Source organism: Eubalaena glacialis, chromosome 5 (assembly GCF_028564815.1).
Source record: "Eubalaena glacialis isolate mEubGla1 chromosome 5, mEubGla1.1.hap2.+ XY, whole genome shotgun sequence".
In the NCBI taxonomy this organism is placed as follows: Eukaryota; Metazoa; Chordata; class Mammalia; order Artiodactyla; family Balaenidae; genus Eubalaena; species Eubalaena glacialis.
The window spans coordinates 78,339,313-78,352,039 of NC_083720.1; the positions used below are offsets into that span (position 1 = coordinate 78,339,313).

The 12,727-nt window shown below is 36.7% G+C and overlaps 1 protein-coding gene across 1 annotated transcript in view; it reads left to right on the forward strand.

The window, feature by feature from the left end:
- The window catches only part of SPMAP2L (sperm microtubule associated protein 2 like), a 61,516-nt gene extending 49,294 nt beyond the window's left edge, over window positions 1-12,222 (forward strand). The window contains exons 7-9 of the mRNA XM_061191404.1: window positions 8,284-8,415; window positions 10,292-10,467; window positions 12,108-12,222. Of these exons, the coding sequence (XP_061047387.1) occupies window positions 8,284-8,415; window positions 10,292-10,467; window positions 12,108-12,222 (423 nt within the window). The remainder of the gene's footprint in view (window positions 1-8,283; window positions 8,416-10,291; window positions 10,468-12,107) is intronic.
- The last annotated feature ends 505 nt before the right edge of the window (window positions 12,223-12,727 follow it).

Consider the following 12,727-nt stretch of genomic DNA (forward strand, 5'->3'; position numbering starts at 1 on the left):
TAGTTAAAAAAAATTCAAATTAGAAAATCTATTTCTTAGGCTTTTAAGTTTAGTTTGGAGTTTTTATTATTCTATTTATAATTATAGCAGTTTTTTTTTTTTTTTTGGCTGTTTTGGGTCTTCGTTGCTGCGTCGGCTTTCTCTAGTTGCAGCGAGTGGGGGCTACTCTTCGTTGCGGTGCACTGGCTTCTCGTTGCAGTGGCTTCTCTTCCTACGGAGCATGGGCTCTAGGCGCATGGGCTTCAGTAGTTGTGGCGTGCGGGCTCTAGAACGCAGGCGCAGCAGTTGTGGCACATGGGCTTAGTTGATCCGCAGCATGTGGGATCTTCCCAGACCAGGGCTCGAACTGTGTCCCCTGCATTGGCAGGTGGATTCTTAACCACTGCACCACCAGGGAAGTCCCAATAATTCTAGCAGTTTTTGACAATGACTTTTAAGAGTCCTAAATAATGTTTGATTTGGTTTCCAAACTTAATTAAATACCTTCAAATACTTTAAACTATATTTATAAATACATTAAATTTGATTTCTTTTTAAAGTATTTTATTTCAGCCATCTACATTAACAAAACCTTCTCAAATATTAAATAATTATTAAAGATCTAATACGTTAAACTTATAGTGAACCTGAAGTTTTTTAGCATTGTAAGAATTGATACTGACTAAGGTTCTTGGACTCTTTAATCAATAGAAATTGATAAGAGGCCAGATGAGAAATTCAGGCAAGGCTTTACTGGGACTCGTGCTATAGCAGGAGGGAGGGAAAACAAGTAACACGTGCCCTTGCTCACTCCCTGAGAGGGGGCAAGCTGGTCCCTTAAACAGGGTGAAGATAGGGGCCAATAGGTGGATCGGGCCGGGGAGTGGCGTACGTGGTGGACCCACCCCCTTGGTGGTGCTGGGTGCAGGGATCATGCATAGTACCCTACTTTTGCTCCCGGTACCTCAAAAGTGGCAGTTGGGTTTTGGCCTTTTTGTATCTTCTTATTGTTCATAATTTGCCCCAACTGCACATGCACGCAGTTCTTTTAAGTCCCTTATAGTTTCTTTGTATTCTTTTGCTCCAGAAGGCATTTGTCTAGGTGGAAGCACTACAGTCAAGGGTCTCAGGTCCCAGCCAGTCTCAGAATGACATAAATTTAAGATTTCAACTTAATGTCATAATTCTAAATCAGTTACTCTGTTATATATTTCAGATTGCAATTGTAATGTTATCACTCTTACAGGCCAGATTCTCTTAAAACATGTACCTGCTTTTTATTTTAATAATATACACTTATTTTTTGTTTTAACAATAATTTCAAATTTACTGAAAATCTGCAAAAGTTAAAGTCCATTGGCTTTATCATTCTCTCTCCTCCGTGGTGTGTGTGTGTATATTTAATTTTTTCCCTGAATCATTTTTGAAAGTTAATTACAGACATCATATACCCCTTTTCCTCAGTACTTCAGAGTGTGTTTCCTAACAAGAGGACATTATCTTATATAACTACCATACTGTTATCAAGATCAGGAAATTTAACATTGGTATAAAACTATAACTAATCTATGGTCCCTGTTCAAATTTCATCAATTCTTGCACATATTTATTATTAAGACAAAGTATTAATTCTGTGATTTTGATTTTCTTAGGTTTTTGACAGTTAATTCTAAATCTTCTCAGAGTTTAAAAATAACACACGCCCACAAAAGAAGTCAAGTTACTATTACAGGTACCTGAGGTTACTTGCCACCAGAGACTTTGTATGGATACACTGTAGGAAGTTCTTTTACCTCTATGAATGTCATACCAAGTCTCTTTTTATAATAACTGTTAGGACTACAAAACTTAAAAAGAAAGGGTTTGGTTTCATAGCTCACTTAATCCATAACTATTTTAATGAGATATATTTTATTATAAAATTAATATTTTGTAAAATAAATAATTAATATATTATGTGCAGTAAAAAAAGGCAGCCCAAATAATGCAAGTGAATATGTAAGTAAAAATCACTTTTGTTGTAACACATTTTCAGATTTTATGTGTATCACCTCAAAAATGTTCATACCCTTGATTCAGTCATTTTACTTCTATAATTTTTATTCTCAGAAAATAATCAAGATTGAGAATGATGGGAGAGAGACATGTTGGTATAATGACCTCAAGGATTAGGAGAAATTTCATTTCTCTGATTATTAATAAAGTCAAATCGTCCTCCACATTTATTTGCCATCTGTATTTTCCTTTTCTAAATTTGTCTGTTCATGGCTTTATTTTTTTACTGGTCTGTACATTTTTTATTGATTCATAAAATTCTTTACATCTTAGGGATATTAATTCTTCATCTGTTATATATGATGTGAATATTTTTCCCAGCTTGTAACTTAAAGTTTGGGGTTATAATTTATATAATAATAATATATATATAGTATACTAAAATTATAATATAAGTATAGAATTTAAAATGTGTAGATCTTATGTTGTATAGTTTAATAAGCTTTTAACAAATATATATACCCATTCATTAACCACCGTAATCAAGATACCAGAATAAGTATTATTCTTGACTGAGAAGCCCAAATGATCTTTTCTCTTTATTTTGTTAATGTGCAGACTTCTGTACATAGTTGCTTAGAGTTGTTTTTCTTTTTAAACCAGGAATTTTATAAAATGATTTTCTGGATCTATTAAAATGGCCATATGATTTTTCTCCTTTATTTTACTAATGTGATTAATTACATTTATTGATTTTAAAAGTAAGAAACCAGCCTTGCTTTCCTGGGAAAATCCCACTTAGATATTATGAATTTGATTTCCTAATATTTTAGTGAGGAACTTTGCATCTATGTTCATGATGGATAGTGGTCTATGGTTAAAAATATATCTGTTGAGTTTTGGAATTAGGGTTATGTTGGTCTTGTAAAATGAGTTGAGAAGTATTTCCTGCTTTTTTATTCTCTGTATATTTGTGTAAGATTCATATTATTTCTTCCTTAAATATTTGAGATAATTTACCCTTAAAGCAATTTGGGCTTAGTGTTTTCTTTATGGGGAGGTTTTTAATTATGAATTAAATTTCTTCAGGTATTCCTTTAGGGTATAGGTCAAATCAGATTTTTTATTTCTTCTTGTGTCTGTTTTGTATTTTAAAAGAATTTGTCCATTCTTCTATGTTGAATTTATTTGCATAAAGTTTTTAATGGTAATATATATATTTTTCTCTTTAAGAGCTTTAAGATATATAGTGGTGACGCTTTAATTCCTGTTTGTTAATTTGTTTTCTCTTTTTATTTCTTGATCAGGCCTGCTAGGGATTAACAAATTAGCTTTATTAATCTTTCCAAAGAGTCAACTTTTGTATTTGTTGATTTCTTTTCTCAATTGTTTTTAAGAATTTCTTTTACCATTTCTTATAGAGTGGATCATTCAGTTTTTGTTACTCTGAAAATGTTCTTATTTTATTTTTGTTTGTAGGATATACAAACATATTTTAGGTTGATAACACTTTTGAGTATCTTTTCATGATCTTCTGGCCTCCATGGTTTCTGGCGAGATGCCAGCTAAAATTATAATTTTTACTCTATATTTAATGTGTCCTTTTCCTTTAGCTATTTTAAGATTTTCTCTTTATCTTTGGTTTTTAGCAGTATGGCTAAATATGCCTACATATAGTTTTCTTGGTATTTGTCCTACCTGTGGTTCCCTGAAATTCAGGGATTTGTGGGATGTTGCTTTTAATCAAATTTTTCAATAGTTTCTGCTATCATTTATTCAGACTTTTTTTCTGTGTCATTCTTTCTCTACTCTGAGGCCTCTAGTTATACCTGTGCTATATCATCATATTCTATACCATAGATCACTGAGGTTGTTTTATTTATTTTTTCAGTATTTTTCTCTATATGCTTTATTTTAAATAATTTATATTCACCTGTACTCAATGTCATCAGTTCTTTTTACCACAATGAACAATCTCCTTTAATCTCATCCAATGGATTTTTAATTTAGATACTGTGTTTTTCAGTTCTTGGATTTCCATTTGTTTTTTTAAAAATATATATAATTTCCATATTTCTCTTGGACCTTTAATCTCTTCACTCATTGTATCCATCTTCGGACCCCATTCAAGTTTCACTTATTTTTCCCAGTAATATCCTTTATAGAGGAATAATCCAGTTCAAAATCATGTGTTGTCAAGTATCTTTAGTCTCCTTCGGTCTGGAATGGTTCTTCAATCTTTTTTTGCCTTGCTGACCTTGAACACTTTTGAATATTACCATCCAGTTATTTTATAGGCTAGCGGACGAATTGAATTTGTCTGAATGTTTCTTGTAATTAGGGTAAGATTACGAATCTTTGGTGTATATTCACATACATACACACATTTTCATCTGTATTTATTTCCATATCAATTTATATATGATTTTTCACCTTTACCTCCAATTCTGATCCAACACTACAGAGTTTACTCTTTTCCTCCCTTTCCTTATTTATAATGCTTGTCTCTGAAAGTTAAAAACCTGGTTCCCATTACCCTTAATACATGTCCTCTCTGTGTATAATCATTCTCCCATCTCTGCTGTCTTCTCTTTCTGCATGTGGGCTCTTACACCCTGCACTATGCCACTCAGTCTCTGACACTTCATACTGGGAGGCCCCTTCCCAAGGCTCTGATCTCTTACTGGTGTCTCTGATATCTCAAGCCCTCTTACTTGGTCGACACTTCTCTTGATGCTCTGGCCCTAACATCCTGCTGTGGGCCACTGTGCCTTCTCCCTTCCCACCAGGCTGAGACACCTACCTTGCTTTGCTCTCCCAAATGATCAGGAAGGGGCGAGGATGAACTGCTTTCCTTCTTTCAAGAGTCTTATCCTGTCTAGTTTCTGCCTACTTCTGATTGCTTTCCAGTGCCTTCAAAGAGTTTTGTTTTGTTTTGTTTTGTTTTATTTTTAATGTTTTATTCGGAGTCTCTAACTGTTATAGGCAAGAAGATTAGTTCAATACAAGCTACTCTGCTATTACTAGAAGCAGAACTTCTAATTTGCCTTTTAATTTTGTTTTGGTTACCTTGAGGTTAAAATTTTATGTGTGGTAAAACCCATAATCTTATTATTTTGAGGTTTCTTCCATTGCTTTATGATTAGAAAATTCTACCCAAAAAGAATTCAGAAAATCACCCCCAGTTGTGTGCTTGTACTGGCTCACAAGAGCTGATGGTGCACATGTCTTTCTAACTTTGCATTTAGTGAGATCGATCACCTTCATAGTTTGAAATTGACTATGGTGGGAATTTTTACACCATAGAAATTGGCAAGCACTACAAATCAGTCTTTTTTCTCTGAGGAGCTAACTGTTAAACATTTACCAGCACACCACTGGTCACCTCTATTTTCCTGTAGTATTTTTGTGGTTTCTTTTTATTGTTAAAGTAGATAATTCCTCAACTTATTTGAAGTATATTTCTATGTAAAATATGGGGTAAGAATCTGCCCCTCCCCCATGATTGCCCCAGCCTTTATTTGTTCACTGCCACAGTTACTATATACCACAATGTTATTTATACTAGGGCACCGGTTTTCAAAAATGTGACCCAGGTATGCATAAAGGTTTCCCAGAACCTTTTAAGTAATCTTCAAGTTCAAAATTATGTACAAGTAAAAGGTTCATTCAATGTGTTATATAGACAAATGGATTTTATGGTAATGGAGTATGAAAAGTTCCTTGACAGTTTCAGATTGTACATTGCAACTCTTATTTTTAAGAAACTACCCTTTGTCAAGTTTTATTTTAGTATCAAAGAAGAATATCCACAATTATCTGAAAAAGCTGTTGAAATACACTCTTTTCCAACTAGTATGGGGAACTGGATTTTCTTCATATACTTCAACCAAAAACCAGTGTCTTCTTAAACCAGAGAGATTTGCAAAAATGTAAAACATATCAGTCTTGTCACAATTTTTTTTGTTTTGGAAAATATAGTTCTTCGTCATAAAAAATATTTGTATTTCCATGTAATAGGTTCTTTTTAGTTGAAATAATAAATGTTTTTAAACGTCTTGGTCTTTGGAAGCCCTCAGTCACTTTTTAAGAGGGTAAAGAATGTTACACATCAAATTTATTCAATTAAAATAAAAGTGTAAATGGGCTCTAGACAAAAAAATTGAGAACCACTGTAGTAGATAATATTTCTGAATTCTCTATTTGGTTACACTGATCTATTTTTATGCAAGTATCATTTTGCTTAAATTATTGTAAATTAAAAAATATTTTAGGGCTTCCCTGCTGGCGTAGTGGTTAAGAATCTGCTTGCCAATGCAGGGGACACGGGTTCGACCGCTGGTCCGGGAAGATCCCACATGCCGCAGAGCAACTAAGCCCGTGCGCCACAACTACTGAGCCTGCACTCTAGAGCCCAGGAGCCACAACTGCTGAGCCCATGCGCCTAGAGCCTGTGTTCCACAACAAGACAAGCCACCGCAATGAGAAGCCTGCGCACCGCAACGCAGAGTAGCCCCCACTCGCCACAACTAGAGAAAGCCCGTGCGCAGCAACAAAGACCCAATGCAGCCAAAAATAAATAAATAAATTTATTTAAAATATATATATATATATATTTTAGAATAGGGTAGGTTATGTATACCCTTGTTTTTCTTCTTCTGGCCATAACTTTCTTATTGTCCTTCTGGCTTCCCATGTCCCGCTTCAGTCTTTCTCCCACATGCCTGACAGATTAATCTCCAGCCCTGACCATGCTTCCTCTCCAGTGAAAAGATTTCATGGTTCTTCGCTGGCTGTGAGCAGTGCCCTCCACATCTAACCTAGTTTCAGATGTATTTGCAAGCCTGATCTCCCTGCCTGACCAGACACAATCTGTTCCATGCCTCCTTGCTTCTGTGTCCAGACTTTCCCTTCAATCTTCCTTCCTTCATTCTCCCTATCTTTTCTCCTCCCTCTACTTGTCAGAATCTGATCCTTCCTTCAAGGCCCAATTTAATATCTCTTTATCCATGAAAAGAGAATTCTTCTTGGATTCTCCCACCTTTCCTCTGATATTCCTCAAAATTTTATTCTCGTTTATGGATATCAAATAATCAGTGATTTGCTTATAGGTTTATGATTCCTTCTAAGTTGAAAACTACTTTAAGGAAAGGTATTGGTTTATTATTCTTTGTTGTGTCTTACATAATATAATTAAGAGATATTTGTATAACGAATTAATGAATTATTGTTTTATTTCCTTTTTGATTGTAAGCCTTAATTGAAGGCACTGGTTGTCATATATTTTTTTGATTTTCCAAGAGCCTGATAAGAGACAAAGCTTTATTCATTGGAAATGCTTGATTAGTACTTCATGGTATTGTGTAGATAGATAGGACCTTTGTTGGAATCCCAGCTCTGCCACTTACAAACTATATAAACTTAAATAAATTGCCAAACTTCACAATACCTTGGTTTCTCCATTAGTGAAATAGAAATAAAAATGATACCCAGGTGAGGAATAAATGAATTAATAGGTGTAAAATACTGTCTGTGTTAGTATCATCATCATCATCATTTTAAACAACATAAGAAGGGGTTTGGAATATACCTTGTGTGTTACTTTTCTACCCACAGTTAAAACCCTATTTCATTTCCAGTTATTGATTATGTTCCCCCCTCAAAGTTTTTGGTAAGTTTTGAGTTTGGATATAAGTAATTTAAATAGAAGACCATGTAATTTGAACACATTTCCACAATTAAGGTAGTGAGGAGTGTCTTGGGGGACCAGTACAACATTGTCTATGGAGATATGGTTCTGTTCTGCCTTTCTTCCTCTTGTCTTTGGTTACTTTGTATTATCCATTCCAACTAGAAGAGAGCTACTTAAATTCATTTTAAGCATGGGGATTTGTAATAATGTGAATTCCAATTTCCAAAGGGCAAGATAATTAAGAACAAAGCAGAGCTCTCCCCCTTATAGTGTTCTCATGTGATAGGGCTGAGAACTTCCCTCTTGGCTGAGTTTATTGTTCTAGTAATCAGCATTGCCATTTACCTCTTAGTCCATTTGTGTACTTGTCATTTTCTTCCCATCGTTAGTTTAACAGTAAGTTCCAAAAAATCTGGGTTGGAATTTATACAACCTAGTTTGAGAAGGATGGAAACTGATCCTTTCAGCTGTGATCATAGGTTACTGCAATATTCTCATCCTTTCTGCTGGATTTACTGAGAAGTCTGGTCCAGTGGTCAGATACTACTTTGTAACTTTGATTGCGATAGTGTTTATTGTTTGATGCTTACAGGTACTGTTTTCTTTTTCTCCCCTAGACTGAAACCAAAATTGCGACGTCTGCCCTGACTGCTGTTGCAACTCCAAGAACTGTAGACCTTGCCCATCCAAGGATTAAGATAGAGGGTCTGTGCTTTGAAAGAGAAAGAAGTGAAATGCCCATCCGTCCTGTAAGCCATCACTACCTTGGCATCCTTCAGCTCACTTTCTGTTTGTTCCTAGGGTGTTGTTTTGCTTCTATAGGGTATAGACCAAAGTCATTGGAAAAGAAAACCTTGAAAGAGTGGTCTGTGGCAGGAAGGAAGACATAGCTGCAAGATATGGAGAGAGGCTGCGGGTAGAGGGTGAAGAGCATGGACTTTGGAGTCAGTAAGAGCTGGGTTCAAATTCCTGCCTCACCACTACTAGTTCTGTGATGTTGTAATAACCTTCCTGAGCGTTATTCATTCAATAAGGATTTGAATCTCTACTGTGTGCCAGGCACCGTGCCCAGTGAACAAGATGGAGGGAGACAGAAAATAAATAAGGAAACAGATAAGATAATGTCAGGTAGTGGTTAAGTGCTATGAAGAAAGTAAAATGGGAAATGAGTGACTATGGCTGAGGGTGGAGAATAAGCTTCTTTGCATATGGTAGTCAGGGAAAGCCTCTTAAGGAAGGGATATTTGAGCTGAAACCTGAATAATGAGAAGGAGTCAGCTAAGTGAAGATCTGAGAAGAGAATGTTCTAGTAGAGGGAAGAGCACATGACAAAGTCCTTAAGTTGGATAGCTTTGAAGTTGGGTGGAGCAAGGTGAGCAAGGGGATTGTGAAGATAACAGTTCCCAGTTTCAGGGCTGTTATGACTTGTGGTAATGGATAAGGCAGGTGCTCAGCACAGAGCCTGGCACATTCAGTGGATTGTTCGGGGGTTTTTAAAAAATCCTTTAAAAAAGTGATACCATTGCACATAATCATACTCTTAGAACCCAAACTAATCTGTATCAGTGCAATATAGAACATTTTCAGGGCTACTGAGTGGTGTTTGTTGTGGTCCTCATTCTTTTGAATGAGCCCTTGAGAGAGAGAATAGTAGCTATATGTCATCTTTCCTATTTTACCAGTAAAGCAACATAATAGAAAGGCCTCCTGGCAGATGTGGTTTCCAAAGCAAGACCAAAGGGAGTTGATGAGTCAGTCAGTCAGAATATATTTATTCAGCACCAATTATGCACCAGAGCCTAGTCTAGCTTTTGGCAAACAAGTACTTCTCTCAAGCGGCTTATATTCTGGTGGGGAGAAACAGACAGTAAACATACCAACAATGAAATAAATGAGCTAAGTCAGGTGTTGTTAAGTGCTATGAAAAAGATTAAATAAGTACTGTGGAAGAGGGTAATTAGAAAGGCTGATATATCTTGGATGGTCAGGGAAGAACTCCTTGAGGATGTGATGTTTGAGTCTAGAGACTTGAATGACGAAGAGGCAGCCATGACAAGATTGAGGAAAGAGGGTTTCAAGCAGAAATAGTAAGTGCAAAGGTCCTGAGATGGAAAGAGCTGGGCCAGAGGGGCCTTGTGTGGCTAGGGTCATAGTGATTGAGGTGGGGATGGGAGGAAGGTGAGGTTGGAGGAGGGTATAGTAGGCAGATCATGTAGGACCTTCTAGGCCACAGTAAGGAGCCTAAGTGTTATTCTTAGCAAGATGGAAAGCCACTGGAAGATTTTAAACACTGGGAGTGACATGATCTGGCTTGGGCCTTGGAATGTACTGCCCTCATGAAGTTGTTACGGTGATTGCATGGGAATGATTTAGGCAGATCACTGAGAACACTGTCTAGCTCATGGAATACACTTGTTAAAATGCTCCTTCTCTCCCTCAGTAACTGCTGTGTGAAGGCTGGGTTGTGGAGGAGTGAGAATGGAAGCAGGGAGATCAGTTAGGAGAGTCTGTTACAGTAATCCAGGAGAGAAAGGATGGTGACTCGATTAGAGCTATAGCTGAAAAGAGAGGGAGACGTGGTGAAATTTGAGGTATGTTTTTGTGTCGTTTTGTTTTCCACTACAGATATCCTGTGCTGCCTTGCTCGCCAAACCTAGCCCTCGAATACTAGCTCTAGCTAAGGCCAGGCCTCTTCATCAAGATTATTTACCTCCCCGTGATGCCTACTGGCCAGTATCTTGTGCTGCTATCCATTCCAAGATATCCCCCAGAATTCAAGAACTAGCTAATCCAAATACAAGGTATGTCAATCTAAGGCTAAGATGGGACAGGAAAGGCAGGGGGTGCTAGGGAGAGGGAAAAGTTGACCTATTAAGGTCAGTGAAACGAATCATAGAAATACTAAAAATTTTAAAAATCATCTTATTTGTTACATTTATTGTGACAAATCTATGGTCTTCTTACCATAAATATAAGGCTACAGTTAAAGGGTTAGTGGACTAGTATTGAACTTTAGACCTAGGAGACAACTCTGTAATTATGGATATGGGATTATTTATCTAACATATATTGATAAGGATTATTTATCTAACATATATTGATCTAACAAGTTGCAGAACAGAAACATAATATGTTGTAATTTGTGTAAGAAAAAAATACATATATGCCATACATTTGCTCACATATGCCTATACTACCTCACAGGAGTATGTAAGAAGCTAGTAACAATAGTTACTTTGGGGGCCTAGGGAGCCAGGATGGTAGGAAGACTTATTTTTCACTAAATAGGCTTTTGTATTTTTCAATGTTTTTGCATCATGTACATGTATGAACTATTTCAAATAAATCAGAAAATATATTCAATGAAGAAGAAATTGCCTCTAATTCCTGTTCATTTTTTAGAAGACCTCTCAACTTGCGTGAACCTCAATTCATTTTGTTACCTTCAAGGGATAATACCTGATCCCCTTTTTAAAGCACCATCAAGAAAGCCTAACTGAAAAAGTTGTAGTAGTCTTGAGGTCAGGGAATAGGAAATGTGTTTGGTCTTATATAATAAAATATTTTAAAATTTTTTTTTAATTTTTATTTTTTTAAAATAAATTTATTTATTTATTTATTTTTGGCTGCGTTGGGTCTTTGTTGCTGTGCGCGGGCTTTCTCTAGCTGCAGCGAGGAGGGGCTACTCTTTGTTGCGGTGCGTGGGCTTCTTATTGCGGTGGCTTCTCTTGTTGCGGAGCACGGGCTCTAGGCGCGCGGGCTTCAGTAGTTGTGGCTCGCAGACTCTAGAGCGCAGGCTCAGTAGTTGTGGTGCACGGGCTTAGTTGCTCCGCAGCATGTGGGATCTTCCGGGACCAGGGCTCGAACCCATGTCCCCTGTATTGGCAGGCGGATTCTTAACCACTGCACCACCAGGGAAGTCCCAATTTTTTAAATTTTTATAATGTATTTTTCCTTAAAAAAAAAGTTCAACATCAAATGAAATGACACTCATTCTCTGTACACTGACAAAGGAAAGTGAGGAGTAAGATCAAGTGCTCAAGAGTCTCTCCCGGTAGCAAGATTATTATTTGGTGGTTAAGGTGTTAAGGATGAAAACTTCAAAAAATTGATTTCTTTAAGTTCACCAGTGGATTGTCTGGCTTGTTTTAACATCGTCAAATTATTGAGAAATTTCCAGAATTTACTTTCTATGGAAAGAGGAAAGGCTTTGGAATCTGACACATATACAAATCTAGACTTGACCACAGATCATTCTTACAACTTCCCTGAGCCTTCATTTCCTTATATGTATAGTGGAGGTCATGATACCTGTTTTATGTGGTGCTTAAGAAAATCAAAATGAGATAATATAGTGCCTAACACATAGTGGATGCCTGAGAAATGTTAGTTCCCTTTTCTGTTCATCTTATTTTAGGTCAAATCCTTTTTTCCATTTCAGGACTCCTGTGCATATTGTATATTATGATCCGGAAGTCTTTAAAGTCAAGCCAGCTGCTTTGAAAGCACAGTGTTCTCCGAGGGTCCATGAATTGGCACAACCTCTTACGCGTTAAACACGGAAAGCCACATCAGTCAAACTCATTATGTTTCTAGAAGACATATTAGATGACTTAGTTCCCTTGTCTGGTACTGTCAGTTTATAGCCCCCACTCCCTCAAAATACACGAGACCTCTAGGGAACACCACTGCTGCTGTTACCTGTAATCATGTCTTTAGCAGGTCTGGGGACTCCGGCATGCAATAAAAGAGAAAATGATAGCCTGCCTTATTAGCCTTACTATCTCCTCACGTGCATCTTGGCTGTCTCATTGCTCTGACTGACCTGAAGATACATTCTTCCTTATATTTGCCGGTTTTGCTTTTCTTTTCCCAGTGAGATCTGTGTTCCCCAGTAGCTGATCTCACCTCAGTGCCTTCTCTAATAAATCCTGAGAACTGAAATCATTCCTTGTGTTACTTTTCCATAGCACTGAAATGGTGAAGCCTTTGTGGCTAAGTCAAAATGCTTTATATAATCTGTAGATGAAATTGAGGGAATAGGTTACCTTAAATGATCAC